This window comes from Gadus macrocephalus, chromosome 22 (genome assembly GCF_031168955.1).
Source record: "Gadus macrocephalus chromosome 22, ASM3116895v1".
In the NCBI taxonomy this organism is placed as follows: domain Eukaryota; kingdom Metazoa; phylum Chordata; class Actinopteri; order Gadiformes; family Gadidae; genus Gadus; species Gadus macrocephalus.
In genome coordinates this window covers 9,824,635-9,840,602 of record NC_082403.1, presented here as the reverse complement: position 1 = coordinate 9,840,602, position 15,968 = coordinate 9,824,635, and the positions used below count along the sequence as shown (strand labels likewise).

Sequence of the window (15,968 nt, the reverse complement as noted above, 5' to 3'; positions counted from 1 at the left end):
CTCTTTGCCTCTTTCTGTCCCTCACTCTTTTCTCTCAATTTCTTTTTTTATTTCCCTCTTGATGTTTTTTTTCATATCCTCCGCCAAGCTCATGTTCCTTCCTTGTTCCTGTCAACCAGTGCCAGAGGGTTGCCTGTTCTCCCCCTGTACTGTGACTCTCGCTCTCGCTCTCTCTCTCTCTCTTTCTCTCTCTCTCTCTCTCTCTCACCCTTTCTAACATACCCGTGTCCCCATTCATCCCATGCATACTTTCAACCTGACAATGTCCAGTTTGTGAAGTGCGTTTATAAATTGAGGCACTGGACCGAATTGTCACGTCAAAAATCTTTTTATATTTTAGAAAAAGGTAAGGATTACAACTTACTTAAATTCAAAAAAGGCCCTTAACTGGCCCTACATTCAAAGGCAAAGTTCAGGATTTGTCATATGCATAGTTTAACAAAGGCCATACTGACTCCTTGTGACATGGCAAGCAACAAATGCAAAGAAGCCAGAAGCAAGAAGATAACAAATTATTAAAAAGAGTCAAAGATAGAGACAAAGACATAACAAGACAATCAAAAGTATACATTATCAACATGAAAGACTAGGCGCAGTTCAAGAAAATGTAAAAATGGAGAATACTGCCCATGTATCCTGGTGGCTGCATAAGGGATTGTATGAATTGATAAAGAATATCAATATTAATGACTTCACATATAAAAGAGAGGTGTGCCGATGAATATCTACATTCACTTTAAGTAATATACATTGACGGTACCATATCCCTTAGCACATGTAGATTAATCATGTGATCAATATGGTTAAAGGCCTGATGGCCTGGAGAAAATAACTGTGACCGGTGCTCCGTTCTCTGTAACGCCTACCGGACAGCAGCAACGTGACCAGTCTGTAGCCTTGGTGGCTGGAGTCTATTAGGACTTTCAATGCTTTCCTAAGGCATCATGTCTGGTAAATGCCTTGCACACAGAGCAGCTGGCAGCCCATGAGGCCCTCCGCTGACCGTAAATGGTGCGGTACGGCACCCTCCAAAACTGGCGGTAATGTGGTCCGACAGGGTGCTACGAGGTGCTCCTTGAGTCTCCTCAGGATACTCTTCAAACTCGTCTCCATTTGTCATTATTTAGCCATAGCCAAATTATTTAATTACATTATAATACGATTCTTGTTAATTTGATTATAGAATAACATCCTGAAATAAGGTAGCCTAATCAAGCAATGTAGGCCTCTTATTTCTTAACCCAATAAACAAGGCCTCACGCGGTTGGGTGGCAACTGTGTTCTTAGATCATCATGGTCTAGATTCAAATTAATAAAAACGGTATTTTCCCAAAAAGTTTTTGGTGTATTAACACAACACTTTAGTTGTATAAAAAAATGGTCCGTTTAATTTTTCAGTCAAGGTTTAAAGACCAATGAGTTGTTGGTTGCTGCGTTCCCGGGAGTCTGTTCTGTCTGATGTGCAAGGTTTAATTCATGGCTGCTGTGCTGTTGGGGAGAGATGAGATGAGATTCTGACTCCAAAGGCCCCTGTTGCTGTGACTTTTGGTGAACTAATTAACCCAAATCATAAAACCACATCGTAAATCGGCAGCGTAATCCATGTTTTGCCTCAGGTATATTCAAATACACAACCTGAGGCTGATCCCACTACTTCTACCTGCGTGCTTTTCAAGTCAGACCTGACTGTTTTTTTGTTTAGGGGTGCCAAACGTGAAACTCCCGAATGCACCTCAAGGTGGATTTCTTCAGTATTTTTTGATTGCATGGCAATTTGCGACGATTCACATGGCTGCCTCTCTAGTTGCTGCTTGTCGTTACAACATTGCCAATGGAAAACCAGAACTCAGACTTAATGCCCCACAGCATGTTGGTCCAACCTTATACAAAGTGTATTCTGCTGCTGAAACGGTTAATGGTCATGGTTTCTTAGTATGCGTCGTTGAATATAATGTATGCTTTCATGTGGGCGTAAGGGCGAGGCTGGGGCCGCAATTAAGCCCACAGCACCAATATAAATAGACATGTTTGCAGTGGTTTGTGGGACTTGTAGTGCCACACATCATGAGATTATCGATTGCATCCCAACATTTATTGAAAACTCAAAGGTTGGCAAGATACAATCTAGCCTGAGGGCCTGATTTAGCTCCAGGGCCTCAAGTTTTACACATGTGTTTTAGTTGCAGTAAACAGGGCTAGCAGTTAGCCAAAAATGTATTTAGTTGCTGTTTTCTAACCAGTGGCCGACACTGTTTCTTGATCTCTACCAACAAGGCTACCAAAGAGCCAAAACTGAGGCTATTATATTCCCCAGTTTCCTATATATGTGTGTGCGTGTGTGTCTATCCATGAACTTCAGAGCCAAGGAAATGGGCCCCATAATGGCAGTTTTGCCAGAGTGTTGTTAGGCACCGGTCCCTAGCCAGCAGTATCCAGAGCTGCTTGTAATCTCCCATGCCCAGCCTGACAGCCAAAAGACAGATGGTTTTTAAGCTGAACGGCTGCAGCAGGAATCCGCGAACTGGCTTAATCGGCCATGCCCACACTCTGGGACTGCCAAGGCTGGGCCACAGTTTCCACTGACACTCTCCTCTGGATGGTGCCATCCGGTCCCATCATCCCAAAGTCTGCCAGTCCTGCTATATTCGGTTGGTAGCGGTGCAGCCTTCTCGTTTATGGAAGTTGGGTTTTTCTACTACTTTTATGTCAGAATTGATCCAAAATACAATCCGGGTGTCTCCTTTCAGCCGTATGTCGGGTTTGGCTGATGTGTTTTTGCCCAGTGTTTGCGTCTCGTTAAAATTTGAACTTGCATCAGCTCTCGCATACTGTTCTGTCCACATATCTATGTTCTCTATCGCCTCCGTTGTCAGTAGTGGATCTCTACTGTACCTCCAGAAGCAGCTCTGCTCAGCTCACTCAGTGTGTGTGTGTGTGTGTCTCTCTCTCTCTCTCTCTCTCTCTCTCTCTCTCTCTCTCTCTCTCTCTCTCTCTCTCTCTCTCTCTCTCTCTCTCTCTCTCTCTCTCTCTCTTTCCCCCCCCCCTCCCTCCCCCCTGCCCTTACAGGGATGGCCCCCAGGAGACCACCAGGAAGCTTGGCGTGTTCAACGACGGCGAGCCCAACGAACCGCCCAGCAGCACGTCCAACCAGGTGCTGGTCCGTTTCCGCAGCAACACGGAAAAGGGCGGACTCTTCCGCGTCGGCTACCAGGGTGCGTGGGGAACTCTGACAATTTCCTTTGAAAGAATGGCTTTGTTCGACTAGGCGTACCGTTGTTCACTTTCGTGTATTTATTTGGTTTCTGTTCCAACAGCCTACAGACTCCAGTTTTGCCTGCCTCCCCCCATTATTCCTAATGCTGAGATTTTGATGGCAAGCAAGGAATTTAAAATAGGTGAGTACAACCCATGCTTGAAGCCATCGCACACACAAACACACGCTAACACATGCAAACTCAAACACACTAGGGGATTTTTTTCATATTGAGGACGAATCCCGCCTTAAAGATAAAAGCCATTGTTAAAAAAAGGTAAACCTTAAAATACTCTCTCTCCCTTGGCGTTGCGCTCTCTCTCTCTCTCTCTCGCTCTCTCGCTCTCTCTCTATCTCTCTCTCTCTCTCTCTCTCTCTCTCTCTCGCTCTCGCTCTCTCTCTCTCTCTCTCAAAATCTCTCGCTCTCTCTCGTTCTCGTTCTCTTCCCTCTCTTTCTTCCCTCCCCCCTCCCCCCCCACACACACACAGTACTTCAACCCTGAGTCAAGGAAGTGTAACATTTGAAAGCAATGAGTTCCACTGCGAGTTCATTTTCAAGCTTGAGCAACTTTTATTAATAATGTCTCCCAAACAGAGTGAGGAACTTAGTTCATTCTCAATATGCACACACACACACACACACACACACACACACACACACACACACACACACACACACACACACACACACACACACACACACACACACACACACACCTGAGTGTACTGACTTTAAGTCCCAAAATCCCCTCAGGCAAGAGGTGAACCTTTACCGACTAGCCGAACTACGTTACCCAGGAGGCTGCAGGGCAGCGATATAAATGAACGGTGAATAAGTTAGTTATCAGTGAGCCAAAATTGATGCTGGGGCAGGTGCTCTCCTTTTCCTGGAGAAATGAGCACAGAAATTAATTCCCCCTCGCTGTTTATTTCCATAGCTCAGTTGCAAGTGATTTGTCACACAGAATACAAAAGTGGTATCAGAATAAGGCTTCCTCCAACAGGGGTACCTGCTAGGGATTCATAAGCCTGGTTTATTCCTTCTATCTTTGTCACAGCCAGCTCTAACTTTGCCTCTCCACAAGACAAACAAGGGATTCCGGATTCCTCTCCCAGGAACCCATCACCAGAGAGCCATTGTCTGTACGCGTGTGGAATCACCTCACCCCGAGCCCTTTTTGTGTCCCCTCTCGGCCCACAGGTGACATTGTGCGCTACAGGTGTCTCCCGGGGTACAAGCTGAGCGGGAACGCCATCCTGACCTGCCGCCTGGGCATCCACCTCGAGTTCCAGGGCCCCCCGCCTTCATGCGACGGTGAGTGAGGGCCGAGCGTCCCGCCGACGGGCCCTTGCCCTGTGATTACTGGCTGCCTTCCTGTTTTGTTCTGTCGCACCGGGTCTTGCTTGCCGTGTAGAAATACAGTTTCCTTATTTTGGGTGTCATTTAGCAGATGTTGCTTGATGCAAAGCAACTTCACAGGAATTTAGATGCAGGTCATTTTAAGCTATATCTCCCGAGAGCAGCCGTATCCAGGCAACACACAATGACACCAAATGCAATGAGGTCATGAGGCGGAAACATGTGAGATAGCTTTCATGTCTTTCATAGCTTCAAACGTGCATTTGCACAGCAATAGCTATCTTTTTCATGTCATGTTATGTTTTAAGTCCCATGAAATCTGACACTCCGAGGACTCCATCACTGAAAATCATATCACGCTGATAGAGGCCCAAAACCATCAATAACGTTAACTTATCACCTTAACTTCTTGTAGTTAGAACCTATCCTTGCCATGGTTATTTTCTGTCATCAAAGTTGTGTTAGAACACATAAAACCACAATAAACTGAGAATCCAGTGTCTGGGCACCATTTTCAAACTGCACACTGTGTTTGCAATCAATGTGTGGTAGCTAAGAGAGGGTTTCACAGAAAATAGACCTGACTTCAATTGCCTTCAATTGCCTTCAATCAGAACACACAGTCTTTATCCCGATCTGGTCATCTATATTCACCCTGAACATTCAACAGAGAGAGTAGGGTGTCAAATGTCAAAATTGAAGAGTGGGTTCTTGAGTCCCCCGCTTGTATGCTATTTACTTGAATTATTCACTCTGACCCATTGGCATCCAGCTTCACTATTTCAATTATACAAAAATCTCAAAGGATTCATTTTTATTATGGCACCAAGCCCAAATATAATCCTCCTTGTATCTTTCGACAAGTACTCTATTTACTTTCAATATGATATTTTTGCGCAAAACTAGAAATTGACCTAGTGATGAAGACGTTAAGGAGCAGGTTATGCTCTGGGTGTCTTTCTTCCCTTTAATCCTTGAAAATGTTGCTGCCTCTTATTCCAAATGGGGCATTCATACGTACTTCACCTGACCCCGGACCTACGTATTTGTACTTTTTGTGTGGTGGGGAACAATTCCCACCGATGTCATTAGAAGCGGGTGAGAGGATTTGCTCGGAGCGGGGATGTTTAGGTATCGCCACGGTGGCGTCACCGCCACTACCCTGTCCCAGGGGTGCCTGAGCGCTGTCTTTCTGACAGCCCCGGCTGCCAGTGCCTCTCAGTTTGGTGTCACCGCGTGCCTTCATGCAGATGATGTTTTGATCCCATGGGGCCACTGTCCCCCCGGAGGGGAGTAGGGTGTGTGAGTGGCGCTTTTATTATTTTTTCAGAGCCTGCGCGCACACACACACACACACACACACACAGACACAGACACACAGACACAGACATGCACGCACGCACAACCACACACACACACCCACACATTATTGCATCTTTCATTCTTTTTTCCTTTTACTTTCATTCTTTCTTTTTTGTTTATTCTTTCATTGCTTGTGCTTTTCCACCTATCTTCCTCTTTCTGTCTTTATCCTCCTTACTTTCTTTATTTTTGATGTATCTATTTGTTCTCGTTGTTTTTACTATTCCTAGCTCCCTAGCCGTCTATCATTGCTCTTTGTCTATCAGTCTTTCTTTATATCTTCCTTCTCATTCCGTCTCCCACCTCCCTCTATTTACGTTGATATCAATCCTTGTCTCTGTTTGCATCGCCGGGGTCTAAGAGCTACTATTTATCTCCATCTCTACACTTCTTGCCCTCTGTACTCGCCTGGAGTGTTCTCTGGAGTGGTGCGCCGTGAATGTACAAGGAAAGACGAAGAAAAAACCCATTTGATGAATGAAAGTAATTTAGGCCCTCTGAAATAGGAAGGATATGCAAATGACCCCAGTGTGTGGTGGTGGTGGTGGTGTGGGGAATCGGGCAGAGAAGGGGGAGGTCGGGTTAGAGGAGCTGGGGCGATTAAGGAGATACAGCGTTTGTGTGCGTGTGTTTCTGTGATGGGGGGGGGGGAGGATGTTATGGCAGTGTGGAAGTAGAGCTAGAAGTCCCAACAGAAGCAGAAGACATCAGAGAGAGAGAGAGAGAGAGAGAGAGAGAGAGAGAGAGAGAGAGACTTTACTCATGGTGTCTAAACTCGCCCTTCACCATCGGGTTCTTTCCCCCGTCACGCCAGGGCCTCCTCCCCTTGCCCTCGCCTCGTAACTCATCTCCACCCTAATTGCGTGCAGCAGCCCAGGTCAGTCTTTAGCCTTCCTCTCGCCCCCCTGGAAGACCCTTCATTGCATGGCTGGTGAGGTTCTTTCCAAATCCCTTAATCTCACCCTCTTTTCTCTCCATCCTCCTATTTTCCTGTCTCTGTCTCTGTCTCTCTGTCTCTCTCTCTCTGTCTCTCTCTCTCTCTCTCTCTCTCTCTCTCTCTCTCTCTCCCCCCCTCTTCTTTTGTCTCTCTCTTTCTCGTTCCCATTCCATCACTCAGTCTAGATCCTCTGGTGAGTTGGTTCATTGGAAGGGTGTGTGCGCACAAACATTTGTGTGTGTGCGCACAAACATTTGTGTGTGTGCGCCAGTGTTAATTTTGTCAGCTATTTTAGATTTAGTCTTAGTCTTAGTCTTTTGACGAAAATGCTTAGTATATTTAGTCACATTTTAGTCATTGTTTTCCTTTGTAGTTTTAGTCTAGTTTTAGTCAACTTTTAGTCATTACTTTTAGTCAAAATGTTTTCTCTTTTTAAACTAGTTCAATAAGGCTAACCTTATATAGGCTATATGGACACCTGCTAAGTTGTTCCACTCAAATAGAGTACTAAAGTGAAAACGTTACTTTGTCCTGGCCCATTTTCAGTTCTCAACAACCGAACGAGAGATGGCGTTCTCCATTGCTTCCATGTGTTGTTTTTTTTCAAAATTAAAATAAATCAATTTCAAGAGGTGAAAATCACTACCAATCGAAAAATGTCGAGGCGTTCATGTATTCCCCTGGGGTATTAAAAGGAAAAGTTTGTAAGCGTTAGTTTAGTTTAGTTTTTTTTTTAATATGAAGACAATCTATTCTCAATATTACTTACATCATTGGTAAGGCAAACTCACAAATCAATTCGCAAAAAGATTGTTCCTTTTCTATAAAAGGTTCGTGTGGCATAGGATTTTGTTAATTTGGTTTGTGTAGAACCGAAAATCTGTTGCTCTCGAAACGTGACGTCACACTTTAGTACTCGTCTGTTCAGCCTTCAAAACGATAGCTGGTAAATTGTGAAAAATGCATTAAACTGTAATCAGAAAACGCGGTTATATGCTATAAACCATATAGTATCTTGGGTATAAAGGCTGGGACGAATTTCAAAGTCCACCTTATGTTGAAGTATAGACAGTGGCGATTCCCATTGAAACGAATGACGCAGTGATTTTCTTCAAAACGAGAGCCGGTAAATTGTGAAAAATGAATTAAACTGTAATCAGACAACGCGGTTATATGCTATAGACCCTAGTATCTGTGGAATAAAAGCTGGGAAGAATTTCGAATCATGTACAATGCATAACGTTAGCTCATAGCTGAGTGGACCATACCTCCCGTTGCCAAGTCGTAGCTACGGTCCGTCCTATTTACTGGAGGAGTAGTTTGGTCTGGCTTTGCGAGACTACTGGAGGAGTGAACAGTTGCATAAGAACCTTACGGGAGTGTACTGATTGGAAATTATCATGCATTTTGAATGTCCAAATAGCACACTACTAACATTTTCGTCTTGTCTCGTCTCGTCAACGAAAACAAAATGACATTTCGTCATCGTTTTTATTATCACAGATCTATTTTTAGCTCGTCAACGTCTCGTCTTAGTCACGGAAAAAAGGTTGTTGACGAACATTTTTCGTCATATTTTTCGTTAACGAAATGAACACTGGTGTGCGCACAAACATTTGTGTGTGTATGGGGTAAGGTCTTCAGATTAACATAACGAAGACTATGTAGAGAGATCCACAGTGTAAACCTTATCCAGCTCACTAGTCTAGTTAAAAAGAGATGAGGGATAGGCAGGGGGTACAAAAGAAGGACAGGGGACAAACAGAAGAAGAGAACGTGGACTTCGGATAGCTACGCTAGGGTGTGTGTGTGTGTGTGTGTGTGTGTGTGTGTGTGTGTGTGTGTGTGTGTGTGTGTGTGTGTGTGTGTGTGTGTGTGTGTGTGTGTGTGTGTGTGTTGGGGGGGGGGGGGGCGGGGGCGGGTCGTCGTGTGAAGACAGGAAGCAGACTAGCAAAGGAGCAGAAAGGAAACGGCGTGTGGCGGGAAGCAGCTCAAGAGCTAACAAGGGAGCGAGCGAGATGGACAGGCGCACAGTGAAAGAGAGAGAGAGAGAAAGAGATGGTGACAGGTTCTAAGAGAAGGAGTGAGGGAGAGAACGACTGAGCCAAAGAGAGAGAGAGGGGAGAGAGAGGCTTCGTCAGAAGGGCAGCGACGTGGCTGGGAGCTCATTGTGATGCAGGGGACATGCAGGCTGCAGCTGCACCTATCAAATCACCCTCCCCGCTCTGACAAGTACACTCCCCCCCTACGTGTCGCGCAGACAAACGCACACACACACACACTCAAACACACACACACACACACACGCGCACACACGCACACACACACACGCACACGTAAACAACGAACGGATGCGCACACTCACTGATAGAAAATAATGCACTCGATCACGCAAACACAATGTATTGCCAGTGTGTGTGTGTGTGTGTGTGTGTGTGTGTGTGTGTGTGTGTGTGTTTCTGTTTGGAGGGGATATTAGGAGCATTTCAGTTTTGTAGCTATATACTTCACAGAGCGATGCATGAACCTGTGGGGAGAAACGGAAGGCAGACCTCCAAAGTTACCCCACACACACACACTCACTCACTAAAAGCCCCTCACATCCTTTCACATTCTCCCTGCAACCCCCCCCCCCCTACCCTCTCCATCAGATGGTTACTTCCCCTCCCTAATGTCACTTTTATCTATGTGTGCATGTGTGTGTCTGTGTGAGTGTGTGTGTGTGTGTGTGTGTGTCATTCTGGAACTGGCCCAGTGCACGCGTGCCAACACTCACTTACCCATTAACACCCTCAAACAAGGAGTATATTTAGCTTTCTAAAAGCAACCCTCACTCAGTCTCTCGATCTGTTTGGGCACACGAATGGGGTTGTCTGTCCAAACATGTGTCAGACATTTCCGGAGGTGCACAGTCAGACGTTTTCAAAAATATGTATTGAGAAGTTACCATTTTCTATATACCATATTTACAATTCTCTGACTTCTTTCTGTAGAGAATTAAACCCCTAATATAATTCAAGAAAACAGTGTTACAAACAGCCATTTTAAAACTTCAAAACCTCATTTTCAGAGAGTTTCCCCTTGAGGATCTTTTCCAGACATTTCCTCCCCTATGATCCCACTGTTGTTTACGGCACAAAGGGTAATGTCTCGTCTCATGGCGGATTCACTTAATAAGCGGCGAGCGACTGACCAAAGCTGCTATAAGCTCATCTCGCCAGCTGTTAGCCAGGGTGTGAAACAGCCATGGAAGAGAAGCCATGGGCTATCTGAAAGGTCAAAGCAAACATCCATCTCTCCTCCTAACTCCCCTGACCTTTCTAGCCCCAACCCAGACGCATGAATGCAACTTTGGGCAGCGATCAGGGACAGACGTAAGCCTTTTGAGGCAGAACTTCCGTATTTAGGTGAATGGTGCTATTAGAGTGTAAGTGAACCCCCCTGTTTTAGTTGAAATTCAAACACTATGAGATAAAAAAATAAATAAAAATTTTGATGAATCAACCACTGACCAGACAGCGATCCACACATACCACCTGTATCTCAGCATGAAAATAAATGTTCACAGGTGAGTGGAACGTTTACAAACTGGTTGGTGACGACTTCAGAAACTTGCCGTGGGTTAGCTTCAGGATTGTACTCGTGTTTTCAAGTATGGTCCTATTTCAGTTACAGGTGAAGATCGCATTACCATGTTTAAAAATATATATAAATCTATCCCCCAGTGATATTTAAGAAAGTAGCATCTGGTCACGCACTAAACTAATTTGTACCTAATTGTGTTTAATACAAGAGTGTTCCTGTAAATCAGGAGCATAATGTGTTAATGATTTGCACTTGTTGTGCAAACGTGTATTCTGTTAGGTGCAGCTAAAAAACATGATATCTTATGTACGGGCATCTGGTCTACCTAAACAGTTGAACGTGATCGATTGCAACGTGCCCAATAATGATCCTAATTATTCCCATATAGCGTTAGATTAGCAGCCCTTTTAACTGTCTAATAATACTTTAGAAGTATGGCAACGAAACATCAAAAAGGTACCCAATGAATAAATTATAAATAAATAAATGCATTCAGTCTACCTACCTGTAATTGACAGCTTGTTTTTCTGCTTCTACATATATGCAACAGCCCATGGCAGTGAACTATATCGAGTGTGACACGCTAAGCTAAGTTAAAACAAAGGCTTTTTATAAATGTGACCAATGTCGCCTGCTTGAATTTTAGAGATTTAAAGCGTTTTTACCCGAACACACCATTTAGAAGGATGGCAAGACAAACCAAGAGAGACATCCACACAATCAAACATTTGCTCAGGTTAATGGACTTGCACACACAGGGACACACACAAATACATACCATTAATATAGAGACACAAAACTCACACAGCCATCGATGCATGCCTGCACTCACACACTCACGCAAACACACACATACAAAGTCGTAGCAATAAATACAAACTACCACCCACATGCAGGCATGAACAGCACTCTTTATGGACGATAGTAACATGAAAATCGTGAAGGTTGTTTATCCACACACCTGTCAAGGCCTATTCAAGCGTTTTCTTAAGGCAAAGACACAGACACACCGGCACATACACACACATACACACACGCTGCTGAGCAGCACTTGTTCATGCTCTATTGCTTGCTGTCCTAGGTCTTAATCCCTTTACATCAGCATACTCTTATGCTTTGTACACTTTTTGTATGCAATGTTCATAGATTTGAGGCTGTTGACGGCAGGTGTTTCCAAATCGATGGCTTCCGTTGTCATTAAGGAAGACAGTTTGCTATGGCTTAACTCCTGAGCTGAACTTGATTTAACTTTGAAGGCATGGGATTTCCTTCATTTGTGGCTCCTTTCCAGCACGTCCTCACAGCCTGTCTATGCCTACGTCGATTCATAGAGTTGGCAACTCCAAGGCTGTCTGGAAAGTTGGAGAAATTCTGACTGAAAGCGTCCAATAAATATATAAATACGGCTACAGGCTAATAAATTATTATTGATATTTTATTTTATCGTTTTTGGGGTTTTGCTAACTTTTATTTATTTTCTGTTTTTTTTATTTGTATTCATGCTGACCGGGTATCTTTCCAAGCCGACCTCAGGCCGCTACGACATAAGCTTAGCTTCTTGCTAGCAGAAGGTCGCAGCATGTCGTTCCCACAATGTTTCCCACAAGGGCGCCGAACAACCCAAGGGAACGAGAGATGTGTGCGTGCTTGGAACATGGCCCTTCTTTCGTTTTGTTTTCCTGTGCTACACACAAGTTTGTGTATCGCAAAGCACATTTATGTGATTCATTCTGAAAGGGGTCAGGGTGGGGGGATGGGGAAAGAGGAAGAGCGAGATAGAATACACTCATCTCATGGAATGTCAGTGATAGCATCAACTCGTTTTCTTAGGAGTGGCCATTTTTTGTGCTCCGTCAGTCCTTGTTTTCCCGGGACAGTGGCGAGAGTCTCAACTGACAATTACCTTAAAGTGTGCCTTCCAACCACTGGAAGACTCAATCCAATCCAATTTGTGTCTCCTCTGCGATTTATGTCCGCCGAGGAGAATGAACATCCATTTCTAGTTATCAGCAATTACAAAAAAAAAATACCTCAGGAACAATAAACAATCCTGCCATTCGCTTCGCCTTTCGTTTGAATGAGTTTGGATTAATTTGACCGTCGCCCTTCTCTCCTTATAACTCAATCTCTCGCATTCACTCACTTTGTCTCTCTCTGTCGGTCTCCTTCGCCCGGTCTTTCATTCTCTCTGTCTCCGGTTGCTTGACTGTTTCTCTGGCTCTGCCTGTCTCCATCTCTCTTTGCATCATTCCTCTCCCTTCCTGCTGTTCTCATTCCGTTCATCTCTCTCACTCCGACTCTCTCTCTCTCTCTCTCTCTCTCTCTCTCTCTCTCTCTCTCTCTCTCTCTCTCGCCCACAGTGACGTGTCCCATGAACGAGGTGCTGACGGCCTCCACGGGGGTCATCATGAGCCATTCCCCCGGCAACGGCTTCCCCCACTTTGAGTCGTGCTCCTGGGTGGTGAAGGTGGAGCCGGGCTACAACATCACCTTCACAATAGAGCACTTCATGACCAGCCGGCAGTTCGACGAGCTTGAGATCTTTGATGGTGAGCATATTTTTCTCCTATGGAAATCTAAATGGTGAAAAAAAAGTATAATAAAACACGTATCACAGGATAAGAAATTGTGTTTGATGTATTTTTTTCGAAAGGAATTCAACATTTGAAACCGTTTTTTTTTTTTCTTTTTATGTATTACGGTAGCATGTATGAAAACCCTGAAGCTCGCCCACTTTTTTTTTTACGATTACCGTTTTTTATGGAAGACTGCATGATAAACGTAGAACGAATGTAACTCAGAACGTTCCAAACCAGTTATTGCCGTGGGTTAATCAGTCGGTTGTGACGTCACGATATTAAAAGCAAGGACAAGGACTACATAAATGTGTAGCCGATATAAAAAATAAAAGAAAACCCTAAAAAGACGGAACCAGAATTGGTTCCTCGCAAAAAAACGGCCCATTTGTTGAAGAAGTTGGGTCTTGGGGTTGGAGAGAGAGAGAGAGAGGGGGCGAGAGAGAGCCGGAATAGCCTTTTACATGATGTAGGAGGTAATCAACAGAACCCCCGTGTACGAGAGGAGCCACGATCGGCCGCTACGGACACTTCCAGCGCAGGGTCAGAGCAAAGCACGACCTCATTTCAAATGAGATTTCAATCCAACCTGAAGTCAGCACAGAAGGTCAGCACCCATCCGCCGTCGTAATACGAGCTTGAATAGACCCGGCGTTACGGGAAGGTAAAAGAAAATATAGATGGCGGTACATGTGATGGCTTCTCACCTTGTCTTTTATGTATTTTTTTTTTAATACACATAAAATGGAGACAGCGTTGTTGGCGGATCAGTGAGCGGTCGCTCATGATAATGAGGCGTGTGGATGTTTATGGATCCCGTCCGCGTAGCTACAGCTTTCCTGCTTCTTCTTTCCCCCCCCCCTCAGGACTGCACATTAACAGGGAACCCGGCAAACTCACTATTGAGTCCCCACGTTCGTCCTTGGCACGTTTCAAAATGGCGGCCGTTACTTTTCCAAAGACTTTCGCCCAACAGAATACCTTATGAATCCTGCTGGTCGGCAAAAACACACACACACACACACACACACACACACAGACACACAGACACACAGACACACAGACAGACAGACAGACAGACAGACAGACAGACATCTAAAAGCGATTCAACGAGAGACAGTCGCAGCGCTACTGCAGTATGCAGAAGAAAGCCTCATCCCCATGGCGACGGCAGCTCCGCCCTCTTTGTCGCAAATGAGCATGTCGTTAAAGGGCACTGTGAGAGACCCGGTCCGCTCCCACTCGTACTGAGTGAGAGAATGGCCGGCCTTCGGCAGAAGTGTTCACTGATTGCCAGCCTGTCCCGTAATGAGCTGGGGCGCGGGGACCAGAGGTTTCTCTGTGAGGAAAGACATTTTTTTTTCTGAGTCATGAGTCGAGCAAAATTGTGTTGTCCTCCAATGTGATCGATTAACGGGCGTTCTTTCAGAGGTGGAATTTGCGGGTGTGTGTACCAAGGAGTTACACAATCTTATGACCTTCTTGTGGAATAAAATTGCTAAACAAATCCTCTCTCTCCCTATCGCTCTCTCTCTCTCTGACTTTACTCTCTCGATCTCTCTCTCACTTTATTCATCTCCCAATCTCTCTTTTGCTCTTACTCTTTCTTTTTCTTCTGTCTCTATCTCAATCTCTTTCATTCATATATCGCTCTATCTCTCCCTTCCTCTCTCTCTCTCTCCTCCTCCTCTCCTCTCCTCTCCTCTCCTCTCTTCTCCCCCCCTGTCTCCATCCAGGCCCGTCCCGACAGAGCAACCTCCTGATCACCCTGAGCGGCAACTACTCCAGCCCACTGAGCATCACCAGCTCGGGCAACAAGGTGTACCTGCACTGGTCCTTCGACCACACCACCAGCCACAAGGGCTTCCGCATACGATACTCAGGTAGGTCGTTCCCACCTCCTACCTCAGTCAACATCAGCAACGTTGCACGCATAACCGCAATGAAATCAAAAGCACACACCGTTGGGGAAAAAAAATATCAAGATGTTGTTGCCAACGGGTACGTCTCATCAGAGGATTGTTTGTCACGTCAACATGGAGTTCCCCGAGGCGAGGATCATAATTTAGGGCCTGCTGTTTACAGAGCTAAACGAAGGGGAAGGCACCTGGCTCTATGCCCCTCGATTCCCTGTTGTCTGTTGCCAGGGGTAACGTCGAGGCGCCTGTTTTTCCACGGTTTGTTTCCTTCTGCTTTGTCCCGGCCCTGTGAAGGATGGGTCGCAGTGCGCTCCGCCGCTGAATATCTGGTTCTGAATTAAGTATCCACAACAAGGCTCCGTCTGTTCTTCATCAGCACCGCTGTCTGCCTCGCGGCTAATACCGTCCCCAGCCGCCTACCCCCTCATACGCCCACCTTTTACCAAGAAGCCCCCCAGTTTTTCTCCATAGCTGGATGTTTTTAGAGGCCTAGTCTTCCCCTAACAGCGCCATCTCTACACTCTCTGTCATCACTACCAACTACCACCACCTCTATCATCACCACCTCCATCATCACCACTACATCATCACTACCAACTACCACCACCTCTATCATCACTACCTCCATCATCACTACGTACCAACACCCACCTCCATCATCACCACCTCCATCATCACCACCTCCATCATCACCACTACATCATCACTACCAACTACCACCACCTCTATCATCACTACCTCCATCATCACCACTACATCATCACTACCAACTACCACCACCTCTATCATCACCACCTCCATCATCACCACTACATCATCACTACCAACTACCACCACCTCCATCATCACCACCTCCATCATCACTACCAACTACCACCACCTCTATCATCACTACCTCCATCATCACTACGTACCAACACCCACCTCCATCATCACCACCTCCATCATCACTACATACCAACACCCACCTCCATCA

General features: G+C 45.4%; 1 protein-coding gene across 1 annotated transcript in view; it reads left to right on the top strand.

Annotated features, from left to right (window-relative positions):
• The window catches only part of csmd2 (CUB and Sushi multiple domains 2), a 242,171-nt gene that overhangs the window by 183,467 nt on the left and 42,736 nt on the right, over positions 1–15,968 (top strand). The window contains 5 exon segments of the mRNA XM_060042704.1: positions 3,067–3,212; positions 3,315–3,395; positions 4,455–4,568; positions 12,858–13,046; positions 14,810–14,956. Of these exon segments, the coding sequence (XP_059898687.1) occupies positions 3,067–3,212; positions 3,315–3,395; positions 4,455–4,568; positions 12,858–13,046; positions 14,810–14,956 (677 nt within the window).